The 16,596-nt window shown below is 32.4% G+C and overlaps 3 protein-coding genes across 3 annotated transcripts in view; 2 read left to right on the forward strand and 1 right to left on the reverse strand.

Moving 5' to 3' along the window:
- LOTGIDRAFT_237075 (hypothetical protein) overlaps nucleotides 1-1,832 on the forward strand; it is a gene marked incomplete at both ends in the record, with an annotated part of 7,073 nt that extends 5,241 nt beyond the window's left edge. Inside the window, one exon of the mRNA XM_009068802.1 lies at nucleotides 1,549-1,832. Within this exon, the coding sequence (XP_009067050.1) occupies nucleotides 1,549-1,832 (284 nt within the window). The remainder of the gene's footprint in view (nucleotides 1-1,548) is intronic.
- A 3,856-nt stretch (nucleotides 1,833-5,688) lies between these two features.
- On the forward strand, nucleotides 5,689-10,689 carry LOTGIDRAFT_170165 (hypothetical protein; the record flags this gene model as incomplete). The annotated part of the gene is made up of 10 exons (XM_009068803.1): nucleotides 5,689-5,737; nucleotides 6,083-6,208; nucleotides 6,966-7,139; nucleotides 7,431-7,439; nucleotides 7,573-7,782; nucleotides 8,464-8,595; nucleotides 8,777-9,031; nucleotides 9,189-9,356; nucleotides 10,087-10,174; nucleotides 10,614-10,689. The coding sequence occupies 10 exons, from the start codon at nucleotides 5,689-5,691 to the stop codon at nucleotides 10,687-10,689; spliced, it is 1,287 nt and encodes a 428-aa protein (XP_009067051.1).
- Nucleotides 10,690-13,299: 2,610 nt separating this feature from the next.
- LOTGIDRAFT_237076 (hypothetical protein) lies at nucleotides 13,300-15,465 on the reverse strand. The gene is made up of 3 exons (XM_009068804.1): nucleotides 15,287-15,465; nucleotides 14,535-14,741; nucleotides 13,300-13,680 (listed from the first exon to the last, which is right to left on the reverse strand). Exons 1-3 carry the CDS (start codon nucleotides 15,455-15,457, stop codon nucleotides 13,315-13,317), a joined length of 744 nt encoding a protein of 247 aa, XP_009067052.1. The 5' UTR covers nucleotides 15,458-15,465; the 3' UTR covers nucleotides 13,300-13,314.
- Nucleotides 15,466-16,596: the final 1,131 nt, after the last annotated feature.

The raw sequence follows: 16,596 nt of genomic DNA on the forward strand, positions 1-16,596 counted from the left end.
GAAGAGAGTATTTATAAACCAGTTTCTATTATAATCATCATCTGTTTTCTTATTTTCTCTATCATCGGAACATTGGTAGCTCTTAAAGTCTGTAAGTAACCTATTGACTATTATATCAAAACCCTCGGACCTTATTGTCAAAACCCTCATCGAATAAAACACTCTCGGGCCTTATTGTCGAAACCTTCATCGAATAAAACACTCTCGGGCCTAATTGTCGAAACCTTCATCGAATAAAACACTCTCGGGCCTAATTGTCAAAACCTTCATCGAATAAAACACTCTCGGGCCTTATTGTCGAAACCTTCATCGAATAAAACACTCTCGGGCCTAATTGTCGAAACCTTCATCGAATAAAACACTCTCGGGCCTAATTGTCAAAACCTTCATCGAATAAAACACTCTCGGGCCTTATTGTCGAAACCTTCATTGAATAAAACACTCTCGGGCCTAATTGTCAAAACCTTCATCGAATAAAACACTCTCGGGCCTAATTGTCAAAACCTTCATCGAATAAAACACTCTCGGGCCTAATTGTCAAAACCTTCATCGAATAAAACACTCTCGGGCCTTATTGTCGAAACCTTCATTGAATAAAACACTCTCGGGCCTAATTGTCGAAACCTTCATCGAATAAAACACTCTCGGGCCCAATTGTCAAAACCTTCATCGAATAAAACACTCTCGGGCCTAATTGTCGAAACCTTCATCGAATAAAACACTCTCGGGCCTAATTGTCGAAACCTTCATTGAATAAAACACTCTCGGGCCTAATTGTCGAAACCTTCATTGAATAAAACACTCTCGGGCCTAATTGTCGAAACCTTCATCGAATAAAACACTCTCGGGCCTAATTGTCGAAACCTTCATTGAATAAAACACTCTCGGGCCTAATTGTCGAAACCTTCATTGAATAAAACACTCTCGGGCCTAATTGTCAAAACCCTCATTGAATAAAACACTCTCGGGCCTAATTGTCAAAACCCTCATCGAATAAAACACTCTCGGGCTTAATTGTCAAAACCCTCATCGAATAAAACACTCTCGGGCCTAATTGTCAAAACCCTCATCGAATAAAACACTCTCGGGCCTTATTGTCAAAACCTTCATCGAATAAAACACTCTCGGGCCTAATTGTCGAAACCTTCATCGAACAAAACACTCTCGGGCCTAATTGTCAAAACCCTCATTGAATAAAACACTCTCGGGCCTAATTGTCGAAACCTTCATCGAATAAAACACTCTCGGGCCTAATTGTCGAAACCTTCATCGAATAAAACACTCTCGGGCCTAATCGTCAAAACCCTCATCGAATAAAACACTCTCGGGCCTTATTGTCGAAACCTTCATCGAATAAAACACTCTCGGGCCTAATTGTCAAAAGGGTTTTTTTTATAAAAAAAAAAAATCAGTAATCTAATTGGTTTACAATAATAATTAATAATACAATTGTACTGACCAATCAGATGAAGAAAATTCTAAATTCTTCACAACTCCCCCAAAAAGAACATTATTTTATCATACCGGTACGCCCTCTCTGTATTTCAGATAAAAGGCAGCAAAGAAAGAGAATTAACAGTGAACTGAATCAAATAGAAACAACACATCTTCATTCAGAATCAGATACATTAACTCAGAAGGTCTGTTCGATTGCACAGACTACTGATCCTGATCATTGTGAATCTATTAGTGAGGATAGTTTGTCTCTGACCTCGTCCAATCCTGGTACATTGAAAAGTTATCAGGATGTGAAACTAGAGTGGGTTGAGCACCAGGATGATGGGACTGTAGAATATATAGATGATAATGGTGTTAGATATACTGATTTATAGCTAGGGGTATTAGAGGATGGGTGTTGTTGGGTGGTTGTGGGGTAGGGTAATGTAAGGGTGGAGACTCTGGGAGTTTAGGAATTGGCGACGGTCTGCGATGGAGAAAAGTTTTGCGATGCCTTGCGATGGATAGCAACAAAAGTTTAGAGAAAATAAATCAGTCCCATTAAATTTGCAACAGAGATGATTCTGCGAAGGTCCGTTTGATATTAGTTGTGTGTGTGTGTGTGTGTGTGTGTGTGTGTGTGTGTGGCTGTTGCAGCCCTGTTTCATCATCATGTAAACCCTCTTACTCCGAGACTTACAAATGTCACTATATCGAATTTCCAATTATCCAAGACTCAAGTTGACTTTCACTTTGGGGCGTTACGATGTGTTGCATATACGCCTCTAGTGGACAGCATACAAATATATATATAAAAACAATAATTTGAAAAGATTGTATGAAGATAGGAGTATAAAATGTATAAATATGGTACATGCAGAATAAACATCAAAATAACAGCCTTGCTTTCTTACTCAGAGTAACACACAACATCATATTACCAGCTAGTTCAAATGGTTCAAAATGAATGTGAACTACGTTCCTGTTTGTTATTTCCATGTAAGAGCCATGCGTAGTTTTGTTTGTGTCTTTGCATTGATTACATATACAATGTATATGTTTCTCGATTATGTGACTTAACGAAGCAATCGTCAAAAAACTATCACCACGACCACGTCTATTTATTTAAGTAAATATACTTACGTAAGTATATATAGGTCCTACTCACATAAGTAAAAGTGGTCGTGTAAACTTAAAAGTAAGCAAATATACTCTAGGAGTATTGTACTTCACCTCAAGAGGTCGTGGACAAGTATATTTACTTATAAGCAATTATACTCCTAGAGTATATGTGCTCGTGAAAACGCATAGTTCATTTAGATACACCAAATAGGTTCCCAAACTCTGCAGAACTAACTAGCCAGTGAACAGCTATGGCGAGCTTATGGTCCAACTCAATGGAGGTCTGTGACATAAAACTCTCTTGTTGGCAATTAGGGTTTAATAGAATGTTTCTTTTCTCATACGAAAATTCTCTACCCGCAATGTATCATCTGGAGACCTTTTCACAATCGTATTCCACCAGTACTGAGAGCGTGGATTCCTCCACACACTCATCTTCCGACATAATCCCAGGATTTATCCCAATCAGGAAGTAGAGAACAACTCTCCTGCTTTTTTTTAGGATAAGAATCATTGATGACATTTTCTCAAATGACCAAAACGTTATGTTTATAACAGAAAACTTTATTTATTCAGCCTGTCATATAACACCTGCGGACGCAATGTAAATAATCTTTTACTTACGTAAGCAAATATACCCCAGGAGTAAATATGCTTATGTGAGTAACATTTGGCCGTATTAACAGGGCTTAAATTCAGCATCCAATTAAATATGTGAAAAAAAACTCTGATTGAAGTAAAAATTTTGTTTATAATCCATAATCATAAGATATTATATTTTTTCACTATACAAATATTTTTCCTCTATTGGTTGTAAGACTGACGTTCTAGAAGGTCTAGTTGTAATAAGCTGAATTCATTTGAATTTTAATCAATCAGTGAGTTGTTTTGATCACATTTAATTTTACTTAGTTGGGCTATCATTTGAATAAAGGATAAATCATGAAATCTGTCCATTCTCTGGCTTATATCCTATATCTAACAATGGCTAGTGTAACTCAATCTGGTGTGTTCTTAAAATATCTTATAATCATTATATCTGAGGACTACTTCCAAATTCGGAATTTTTACTTAGAGCTCACTTTGCGCCCATCGTGACATTTTAAAAGCGAGCAGCCGCGTGTAAGACTTCACTTTGTCCTCATAATGTTGGTGTTCTTCCTACATCTGGTCCCAAACTAATTGGTCCATAACCGTGGTTCTGCTACACGCAATGATTTATCCACAAAGTTTGTACATTTTTATTACTTCCGAAGACTATTTACATATTTTCAAGACTCAAAAGGGCACTTTGTCCCTTTAATATTTGGAGTTAAGAGATCCCATAGATATCTTGGAGGCAAATTATTTAAACAATTGTACACCATCAGAAGAAGTTTGTATTCTAAAACCACAACCAAACATTTAACTTGCTGAAAAAAAGGATCCCTGTGGACCACAAGAATTTTAACTTTTAATCAAACGACATTCTTCATCTTATCTAATATACAAACAAACTTCAGAAAATATTAGATGCGACATTTTTGTTTACAAGCTGTTAAGTAACGTCATACTACCTAATCCTATAAAGTGTATGAAATTATTCCAAATCACATAACTTTGATTAAAAATTTCAATTTAGTTATCAAATGAATGTGTTTATCTAGATCTTATTTGTTACGAACATGGACATTTTGCAGAATGGTGCAAAAACCTCAAAATGAGCGTCCTATGTAGAAAATGTGCAAGGAATTAAAGGAAAATATCTGTTTAATACGGAAGCGTATTAGGGCCATTCATTTTTTTTTTTTTTTGAATTTTCAAGTTAGTATGTTGAATTTTCAAGTAAAATGTTGAAAATTCAAGTTACTAACTTGAAAATTCAAGTTACTAACTTGAAAATTCAAAAAAAATAAAAATGAATGGCCCTAATACGCTTCCGTAGTTTAATGATCGTTGTATGTGATAAATATAATATTTAATTCAGGTCTCGGATAATATTACATCTGGAAACTCATTTCATAGATTTCATATGACATAAACACTAAGTTTAAAATCCTCTCTATATATATTTATATACTGTATATTATATATATGTTTATATTACTGTATATTATATATATGTTTATATTACTGTATATTATATATATGTTTATATTACTGTAGGCTAAAGACTTATAGTGCTTAACAAATGACAAACTATTAATTATTATATGTAACAATCGTTTAAGCATTTCTTTGAATGTAGTTACATTGGATATTATAATACTAACGTGAATTTGTCACCTTGCTATTAGTATCTGAATATATTTCAATATCTCTATTGAATACTATGGATAATATACCATAACATAGTGAAATCATTCTGTTCGTCTGTGGAAGGTATATAAAACTATATTTCAATATTTCTAGTGAAGGATAATATACCATAATATAGTGAAATCATTCTGTTTGTCTGTGGAAGGTATATAAAACTATATTTCAATATTTCTAGTGAAGGATAATATACCATAATATAGTGAAATCATTCTGTTTGTCTGTGGAAGGTATATAAAACTATATTTCAATATTTCTAGTGAAGGATAATATACCATAACATAGTGAAATCATTCTGTTTGTCTGTGGAAGGTATATAGAACTATATTTCTATATTTCTAGTGAAGGATAATATACCATAATATAGTGAAATCATTCTGTTTGTCTGTGGAAGGTATATAGAACTATATTTCAATATTTCTAGTAAGATAATATACCATAATATAGTGAAATCATTCTGTTTGTCTGTTGAAGGTATATAGAACTATATTTCAATATTTCTAGTGAAGGATAATATACCATAACATAGTGACATCATTCTGTGAATCCACACAGACGACTTCCCCACTGGTTATATAACACTATCTGACAATATCAAGAAAAAGAAACTTTGTTCGAAGCGAGTATTAAGTAACAACTTCAGACCACAATAATGCAATCATATAAGCTTTGACATCTCCCCGACAAACAGAGTCCAGAAGAATACTCTATTAAACACATTACAAAATTTACAAATTATTTTACTAATCTAAAACATCATTTCTTATTTATTTCAATGTACATGCTACTAATTATCAATTATGTAATTGATATAGATATAAGATGTAAGATATAATGTGGAAGTTGATAATTGTTATTTTTTCTACCATTCTCCTCACTCAATGTAAGTATATATTTATTGTTCTAAGTCTCCACAGGAAACAGGTCGTTAAGAGTCTCAAATCTTGCCCCCAAGACAAACAATTTTGTGTTTTTTAAACTTTTTTTTTTTAGCGTTTTTGGAGCCATTATCAAGAATGTCATTTAGTGACTTATTTATGGTTATATAGGGTGGAGAGTGACTTGTCCAAAGTTAGGATACCTGAAGGATCGTTTGGAGAATAGGAAAAATCTTTAATATAGTATGTCTTAATACCTATCCCTAGTTCCTAGGATCGATCCTAGCTACCCAGCCTGGTTCAAGTAAAAAACAAACAAAAAAGTTTACTTTACGATATATTAAATACAGGTGTTAAGTTTGGACCTGATGGTAGATATACCTGTCACTGTTTAAATGATGAACCATGTAATAAATATTCTGGTTTCTGTAATGGAGGTTGTGCTAATGGATGGTCTGGTGCTTCTTGTCAAAAACGTAAGATTTTTTGAGTAACATTTTGAGTGTAACCACCTGAATCTACAAAGATCCACTGCTGGGATAAGACATCTCAAATTAACTTTTTTCTTTTTTGGCAGTCTAATTAAAATGAGACCTAACTTCCGTTCGTATTTTATTAGTTTCGTTTCGAATGTTTTATTAGCTATTAGCTTTGTACGTAACCACTACAGTAAGGTCTAACACTGACCTGGACTTTTCATTCTGTTGACCTTTGCTTGCTTGAGCTCTGTTTTAACCAATCACGTGGCTGCCTTTTCCAGTGACTGGATAATGTGACTCGAACAATAGGTGCATTCCGAGGCATATTAGACATAAACTAATAAAATAGGAACGGAAGTTTGATCTAATTTTAATTATTTGGCAATGTTTTATTGTTGATTAAGAAGTATTTAGAATGAAAATTTAAAGGAAGACAAACCAGAAATTGCTTTATAATATAATAATACTTTGTATTCCATCAAACACACAAACTTGAAACATAAATCTTTGTATATCACCATGGGAAATATTTAATAAATAATATCACCATGGTTTCAAGTGATGTCTGCAATTTACTAAATTATTACCATTTAAAAACAAAACGTTTATTGAGTTAAATTACCTTTTCACACTAGGGTATAATTATTTACACATTTCCTAAAATTAGTGAGAACTATAAAGCTCACATGTTAAATAAATAACACGGTTTATATTCCTTTACCATCCCTTGAATGATGATGTAAATATTTTATAGAGAATGTAGCTTTAAATAAATCACCAAGTCAGGTTGAGACTAACAGAACAAAGAGAGAATCTGGTGATAGAACTACTAATAAACCTGACAAATGTTATAACTATAATAAAACTGGTAAATGGTTGGGAATAGATCTAGAAGAAGGTTATCCTATTAAACACATCATCATCCAACGTAAGAATGACGTTTGTCTAACATTTTCCAAAAATTACAAACTATACTAGTCTCAATCTGTGTCGCATCTTTCAAAATTCGCTAAATTACGAAATCCGTTTAGGATAATGCCAAAGCACATGATACTAAGAAATATCATAAACCTAAACCTGAATAAAACCTGTAAGTTTTGCTCTTAGCCAATATCTTGTACCTAATATACAGTAACAGGCTATAGGTTAATACATATCTTTAATTTAGAAAAGGAAGAGATTAACAACTTATAATTGTTATTTTTATTTTCTCTTTCAGCGAAAAGGGGTGAGTAGAAAAATATTATTGTTTACAATAACAATTCACTTGGAAGTAGAAATAATATGATCTTTCAGTTATTTTTGAAATGATAATTATGATCTTTCAGTTATTGGTGTTATTTTTCAAATCTTGTTTTCAGATTTAGCATCAGTGAATGGAATTTTACTACATGTTACTAAAGAGAATGGAGAACCAGAACTATGTTATAAAGAAGGTCTGAGTTCGACGCCACCATTTGTTAAAAATATAGAGTGTAGTCATGTTATATATGGTCGTTATGTTAATATCAGTAATGATCGTATCAGTCATAATGGAAGATATTTAACATTATGTGAAGTAGAGATATATGGTTAGATTTTATTTTAAGTTATTAAATTAGAGCACTAGAAATAACATTCCGTTAAACTTCTTGCTCTCGATCGACCTGGTCGCTGGTGGGTCGTGATGACTGTCGAGGCCTCGATGAGCAAAACTACAATCACTCAAATTCTATTTCCCGATTGACCCTATGGACGACATTGTCACATTTATCTCCGTATATCTGTAGACTTCGAGAGAGAACTTTGTGATTATTACAAACAAACAAACAAAAACTGCACAACACTTACTTATAACTTTTAATCAGATATTGTACAAAACTTTAAGGTTATATTGAAGACAACGTTTCGATAAATTACAATCTGATATATCTCTGATATTTTATAATTTGAAAACTTTATTAAATGGTAATGGATTAATAGAAGCTTCGACTTGTTTCTGAAACCATTGATTATATATATATATATATGTAATGAATAACTTGTACTTTATGAATAAATATTGTCTAGAAAAATAAATTACTTTGAACGTAGAAAAAGGAGGTTTTCCTTGCTCACTTACTACGTCCCGAGGCATTTTAATGACAAAATAATATAGTTACTGGAAAGTATCGTCTATAATACCGAATACAAACAGTATTCAATATAAGTATTGGGTGTGGACTAATGACCGTCGGAAGAACCGAATTTCTTCATATCTTTCTTTATTTCAGTATGTTCTGTAGGAACGTTTGGTTCAGATTGTAACAACTTCTGTCATTGTTTTAATAATGAAAGATGCTCAGAGACTGGTGAATGTCCTAATGGTTGTTCTGATGGATGGACAGGAACAACTTGTAGTCAAAGTAAAGATCGGATAGATAGGAAGATAGATAGATAGATAGATAGATAGATAGATAGATAGATAGATAGATAGATAGATAGATAGATAGATAGATAGATAGATAGATAGATAGATGACATTGCGAACTCGGGCCTGGGAGGTATTGCGTGAGCATTTATCCATACATACTTATCTATTTCTAGTGTGTGATAATGGTACATACGGTGCTGGATGTTTAAAACTATGTTCAGATAGAAATTGTTTAGTAGAAACATCACCATGTCATCATATCTATGGTAGCTGTCAAGGTGGTTGTATAGAAGGTTTTTATGGTGAAGTTTGTGATATGAAATGTTCAGATAGAAAATGTAAAGATAGTAATTTACAATGTGAGAGTAAAACAGGAAAATGTATTGATGGATGTCGACGAGGATACCAGTCAATAGATTGTATACAAGGTACAATATTTTATAATGTTGACAGAGCTTTTATTATTCCCTTCAGATATATTCTATAAATATTCACTATTGAGTCAATCCACTGATGGTTTTATAGACATGGTATTTGTCTGATTACCTTTCTAACAAAATCTTACCTGATATTTTCTATGTCTAGAATGTGATAATGGAACTTATGGAGAGAACTGTCAGTTTAAATGTTCAGAAAGATTCTGTCAGTCACATGATAACTGTAGTTATATAGATGGAGCTTGTGATTGTTTAGATGGATACCAAGGAACTGATTGTATCTATAAACAAAGCATTGAACAAGAAGATAACAAAGGTTAGCTGTCGTTTATTGTTAAACTAGAAATATCTGTTATTGAACTGTATGTCATTAGTTTACCAATGTTCAACTATTACATGTTTGGTCACTGTACTTTAAGGAATTATGACCAGAAATATCACCTCTAAAATTGATATTTAAATTTGATCATAATTCATCTTCAGTTGACAATGCATCTACTCAGGATGCTCAGTGTTTATAGGGACAGATTTGCTATTTTTGAGGAGTAAAATGTACCTCGGTCTAATCAGTAATAAAATTCACAGCTTACCTTCGAAATTTAGCCTCCCTATCCACGTGTATCCAGAATTATCTCTTGTTTTAAAGTTACTTTTAAGAGCCTTCAGGAATGGTTAAGACTTTATAAATCAAAAATTATCGCCCAGCGACGTCCTTGGCATTTACTCTTATAGACCTTAACAACAAGACGTACAACTTTCGCATAATAAAATATATAAAAATTGAAATTCCTAGTTTGAGGTATATTTGAAGGGATATTTAATTTGCGTGCTGTTCTAGTAGTTGTAAAGATTATTTACATATATTCAAAGCCCAAATCAACCACCGAAAATGGTGAAGCATGGCCTTTAATGATATTGTCTGCATTTATGACGTATTTATTAAAAATATATCGAGCAGTTCCTAAAATATTGTAACATTTTACTGTAAATACTTCTAAATATAAAATTATATCTTTATTTTGTGTCTTCATTAACCCATATTACAGAAATAATAATTGGAACGATTGTTGGAGTAATAGTATTCGTGGTATTTGTAGTAGTGATAGTATGTGTTCTGTGTAAGAAGAAAAACAGGTAAGACTCGGATTTGCAAAATGGGAAATTTTGACGCAAATATTGAAATTAAGTTCAACCACAATATATTCAGCTACTGTGTAGGAGAAGTTGAGGGGAAGATCAGCCAGGTAGATTTTAACTCACTGTTAGAGTGATGTATAATTAATATATTATATCTATATAGTATTTCCTGACTAATTTATCTATATAGTATTTCCTGACTAATTTATTTATTCATGAAAACCAAAATAGAACTATTGTTATGATTCTAATTTCCACCAGCAGGTTTAAAAATCTCTTTACAATCCCGTTAAGCCTTCTGGAATAAGTTCGTACAGATGTCGTCTCTAGGCTTTTGGGCATGTTTACTCAGTATCTAATTTGGAGAGTACAGATAGTTTATATTAAGGCATGTATTGCTTCACAAAAAAAGAAGAAAATATTCTTTATTTTTTAGGTATGTAAAAAAGAATAGAAAAAAGGGTACCGAATCGAGTGACAATGTAAGACAACAAGAAGTAATGATTGGTTAAAACTCTTAATTATACGCAATAAGAACATAATGATATGATTAAGATTACAAGATAATTCATTAAAAACACCAATTAACCAAATAATTTTTCTTAATTTGACACTAGAAAATAAGGAAATCCATCTTTAAATGTTACTGTTATTTTTGCTAATCTAATTCTTATAGAAATGTATGCTAGTTTTATAGATCTCCGTAAAATGTTTTGATAAGATTTCACATAATATATTATTTTTCAAGCTTCACCAATTTGGTAGTAGCTGTAAATTTATAAATTATAAAGGCAATATAAATAATGATACACGTTAGAGTAAATGGTATAATATCTGATAGTTTTAAATACCAAATGGGTGTAAAACAAGGCGAACCAATGTCTCCTATATTGTTTTTACTTTTTATGTATGACGTTGAAACAAATTTGTTCCCTGAAATTGATCATAATAGTGATTTCTGTGTTGTTAGATATAGAATCTTATTTATTTTAATGTTTGCCAATGATACGGTTTTATTCTGCAAATGTCCAAAAGAATTACAACGCCTGTTAGATTTATTTTATTTGTTTTGTTCGAAATGGAATTTGTGTATTAATGAAGACAATCAAAGATTGTAGTGTAAAAAAAGTAAACATGCCATTAAAGTTAAGTGGTTCGTAAACGGAAATGAATTGAAAGTTGTCGATTCATATATATATATCTCGGAGTTCTTCTTAATTACAATGGTCATTTTAATGCTACTAAGATACGGTTACATGACCAGGGTAGAAAGGCTTTGTATTTATTATATTTCATTATTAATAAGTTAAATATGTCTATTGACTGTAAATAGAAAATTTATGATTCTTGAGTTAAGTCTGTTCTAATGTATAGATGTGAAGTCTGGGGGTTCAAATTGTTAAAAGATGTTGAAAAAGTTCAAAACGAGTTGATGTGAAAACTATTAAAAGTAAGATTTAGATCTAATATATAATATCTTTTATTAATATGTTGATTTATAATTGTATTATTAAAATCGTATTCGTATTCGTTTTGTATATAATGCGTATATATGTTACATGTATATATGTTGCTAAAGCATTAATAAAGCTATCACTTCAACATCTATTAGTGTGTACAGGGTTTCAGTTAATATCTCTATGTCAATTTAAAAAAGTTTAATAATAGTTTATACCTTGATAAATCTTGAAAGCCTTGTGATGTAAAAATTCAACTATATATTATCCTAGTCACAAACAGAAGAATTACTCTTTACGATCATTGATGCACCCCATAACCTGTTTTCATCATTTCAAACCTGTCAAATGAACCTCTCTCAGATAGTCCACAATTTTCTAATCTCGGAAGTGGAGAGTGCATCTACAAACGATTTTGGCTATCAACTTTTCATTTTTTCCTGTCTCCTTGTGCAACCAGTATTAAAATCTGTAATAATTTTGTAAGAAAGTTATTATCTGTGATCAGTTTTTATCTGTGATAAGTTATTATCTGTGATAAGTTATTATCTGTGATAAGTTATTATCTGTGATAAGTTTTTATCTGTGATAAGTTATTATCTGTGATAAGTTATTATCTGTGATCAGTTTTTATCTGTGATAAGTTATTATCTGTGATAAGTTTTTATCTGTGATAAGTTATTATCTGTGATCAGTTTTTATCTGTGATAAGTTATTATCTGTGATAAGTTATTATCTGTGATCAGTTTTTATCTGTGATAAGTTATTATCTGTGATAAGTTATTATCTGTGATCAGTTTTTATCTGTGATAAGTTTTTATCTGTGATCAGTTTTTATCTGTGATAAGTTATTATCTGTGATAAGTTATTATCTGTGATCATTTTTTATCTGTGATAAGTTATTATCTGTGATCAGTTTTTATCTGTGATAAGTTATTATCTTTGATCAGTTTTTATCTGTGATCAGTTATTAGATTCCGTCCAACCAAAGCTAGATGTATCTTGTTAAACTACACTTTTTACAAATCATGATTTATATAGTTGTGGTGGTAGTCATTTATTTCATAATCAAATGGCTAATGTATTAGTTTTTTTTTTACTTTTCAAGTAAGCTTATAGCTTTAATAAAAAAAATTCATTTATCAACAGTTTAGCTTTAAGCAAGTTGTTTGCCAGGAGTGTGAATCTCTTTCATTAATTTTACTTGGTTAAAAACCATTCAATCTCATTTGAAATATTTCATGTATTTGTAAATCTTATCAATTTGTACTCATTCTGCTTTTTATATTTCTCAAATGATTCATTTTATATTTTTATATTTCAAAGTTTTTTTATTTTCAGTAATAAATAAAGGTGTAGAACTTAGACCTCGTGTTTTAAAATAAAACAATGTTATACATATCTACAAAATAGCAATGACCATTGTAATAGGCCTACGCCAACAGTTGTAATGGCAGTCGAGTCTAGCTTTATTATCAGCCTTGTTTGTAAAGTGTCCACAAGATTCAAGAAGGGCAATAACTCTGTATAATAACACAGTTGGAAAACTCTGAATTTCAATAGGTCTCTTCCACATTATGATATTTACAACCATAGCAAGATTTATTAAAATATATTGACTCATCTTTTAATCTGAAAAATACAAACTATATAAAAACTAGAATTTGATTTGAATATTTATTAATCAGTGGTGGCTAAAGAATGAGAAACTTTACTGACGTGTTCTCGAACAGCTCGGTCTAATATCTCATAAATATCTTTACAACCTTTAGATGCTACATCTAATACTTTACTTAGATTGTCTTCATGTAATCTAGAATTCATCTCTAAAAACACTATTTGTTCTGATTTGGGAAGAGTGGCCACGATTAACTCCGGACCACCTCCAGACTCTTCTAGATAACTGATATCTACTATAGATGTATCATTCACGAAGCCAGCGGAACACGCACATACATAGTCTTTTAAAGGAATACCAGCATCTATTAGAGCTAATGTAGCAGCATTCACACTGGCACAATAATTTCCTCCATCTGACTGTAATACCTGGAAATATAATGAAATAGAGATTTATTATCTATCCTCTATTGTCTGAGCAAAGTAAAAGGTTTTTTGAATTTTACCCATAATTCTTATAAGAATTGGAATAGCAGCCTCAAAATAGTACTGATAGTCTAAGAGTGTCTTTTAAGTTGATAAATTTTTTTTAATAATTTACACTGAAAAGAAACACATTTCCCTCATAGAAATTTCAACCCAAAAAAAGTCAAAAATTTTGGCTGAAAATGGGCCTCTGTAAAAACATAAACAATTTTTGAAGACCTGATGTGTGATGATGTTTATATTTTTATCAACATAAAGACATTCTAAGATTATCAGTAATATTTTGAGGTTGATATTTCAATTCTCATAAAAATAATAAACAAAATTCAAAAAACTTCTTCAATTAATTTGTTCTTGGGACAAAACATTATTTAAATCAAAGAGATTGTAAAGAGGTTTTCTAGAATTTTTTAATGTGTATCAGGGACACTGATCGCATTCCAATTTTAAATCAGACGTCTGTGGCTCCTGCAATTCTACTAAAACCAAGTGTTTTATGACATCACTAATCAAAATTGTAATGGTGCAAATATATGCTATCAGTGTAAAAGATACACAGACAAAATTTAGAAAACCTCTTTACAATTCCTTCAAGTTTACCACTATTATAAGTACTGTGGCAGGTACTGTATGCTACATAAGAGTTGCTAATTTGGCCAGGACACCCCGTGCCACTCTGCAACTGTGTTTATCAACTCAGCATCCCTTTCAGAGAGTCCACATAACTGATATGTTTCTTAGTGGGCTATATGTATTTCTGTACGTATTATTAAAAATCTACATTGACATTTTCTTACCTCAACATAAATATCAATCTGTGAACGTGGATATAAACTGGTCAATATCACAGCATCAAATGTTTGTTTTAAATGCATCGTCATCTCAGTAGATTTCCTGTCTCCACGCGGTCGTTTCTTTCGCTCTCCAGTACTGAAGGTAGCCATGCTGTACTGACAATTCACCAAAACTTTATCATGTAACATCTTAGATCGACTTCCCCGCACCTGTAGTTAAACAATATCATTAAAATAGCAAAAACATAAACGGGCCAAGAGGTCATAATACTCAAGCCGTAGGGTCAAGAAGTCTCCTGGTCGATCTGTTCTATATTCCACCAGAAACGAGAGATTGCCATCTGTCATACAGGCAATTCAAGAGAGTTACAAAGCTGGGTTGGTGAAGTTGCCATGGTAAGAGAGCCAATATTAATGGATCCAAAGGTAATTTGGGTAAGTTAATGCACTGTTCAAGTTATCAAGTAGTAAATAAGTTCACAAGCGAAAAATTGTGATAAAGTCAGGATCGTAGACGAGTTTTATGAATAAAAATCACTCAGCAGTCTGATCAGACACCAATCATCATATTAATTTTCATACAGAGAAACCAAATGTCAAGGATAATGAATTTCACTGTACAACAACAACAAAAAACTAAAAATATAGTTGGGATATTCACACAGTTCATGTGAATAATCATCGGCACAGCGGTTAAGCCATTGTGGATTTTTTACATTTCACAGACACCGTGATTTTATGACTGTTTTGTTTACCTCATGTGGACCGTACACTGCGGCCAGCACCTTCGTGTTTCCTTGCTCAATATACGCCGACCCATCCGATTGTTTGAAAACACCAAGTCTACATTGAATTTTTCTTAATTCGTTTGGTCTACGGCCATCTATTCTAAATCCTTGATCCGATAACAGTTCTAATCCCGCCATGTTTGTTTACATGAACCACGTGGGTAGCTTGGATTAACCAGCGAATATCTTTTAACTACCGAAAATCTCATATACAACCAAACACTTGATAGCAGTCTTAAGCATTTAAGCAACTTAGTCGAATGGCGTTGACTGTAATATTTTCTACATCTTTTTCTCATGGCAGACGAATAATTTTACAAGCAATTATTAGCTTACTCTGTAGTTCATATATTATGATTCGGCTGTCAAAAGATAGCAGCTGTTGCAAAGTACTGAACTGTAAACAAACTACTACAAACACAGGTCCTTATCACTGATATTTAACCAACTTGAGCAAGTAAGTTTTTATTTTAATTATTACGTGGCGTTTTGAATTTATGGGAGTCTAGATATGTGACTCAAGTAGGTTTGGTTCAGAGGACAGTGCATGACAAAGCATAACTTGTACTCAATTGTCACTGTAGAGTGGATAGGCTATTATTGATAACCTTATTCAACTGCTCTACACAAATATTTATAGATGATGATGGACCAGTAGTTTGGTAGTGTGGTGATACGTTCATGACTGTTGGATTTAACAAGGATATCCTGTCTCTCCCATATTTAGTGGAAGCTGTGGTGGCTCAGTGAGTTAGACGGTTGCTCGCTAACCTAAAGATCCAGGGTTCAATCCCGGCATAGGATTCCCCCTGTCAGTGTTGCAGGTAAGAGGGGCTGACATGGAAAAGTGTTTGGTCTTTTGGATGTGAAAATAAACCGAGGCCCTGTGCGTTACGGCTGTGCAAAATAAAGATCCCTCAACAGTTGAAAATCATTGGAAACCCTGCATGTCTTTGCCTGTTTTCATTAGCCCACATGGTGCAGAAAAGTAGGACATAAAACTCCATTCATTTCATTTTCCAATATTTAGTACCGTATTTAGTAGGTTTAGGTAAACTTGGGCAAGATTGGTGTATGCAAGACTCAGTCAGTGTAAGCATAGAATAGATCGATCTTGAGCCAGCGACGTAGGGTAAGACATGATTATTGTCTGAGCAAAGCAAAAAAGATTTTTGAATTTTTTCCATTATTTCTATGAGAATTGGAATATCAGCTCCAAAATAGTACTGTCAGTCTTAGAATGTCCTTGTGTTGATAAAAATAGAAACATCACCATA

This window comes from Lottia gigantea (assembly GCF_000327385.1).
Source record: "Lottia gigantea unplaced genomic scaffold LOTGIsca_94, whole genome shotgun sequence".
In the NCBI taxonomy this organism is placed as follows: Eukaryota; Metazoa; Mollusca; class Gastropoda; family Lottiidae; genus Lottia; species Lottia gigantea.

Excerpts from the sequence above, each read along its gene's own strand:
- LOTGIDRAFT_237076 (XM_009068804.1), bottom strand. The coding sequence starts at position 15,457 with ATGGCGGGATTAGAACTGTTATCGGATCAAGGATTTAGAATAGATGGC. Across the intron at positions 14,742-15,286 it reads CAGTGTACGGTCCACATGAG|GTGCGGGGAAGTCGATCTAA; the intron begins GTAAACAAAACA and ends GTTTAACTACAG. Across the intron at positions 13,681-14,534 it reads AGATTGATATTTATGTTGAG|GTATTACAGTCAGATGGAGG; the intron begins GTAAGAAAATGT and ends TTATATTTCCAG.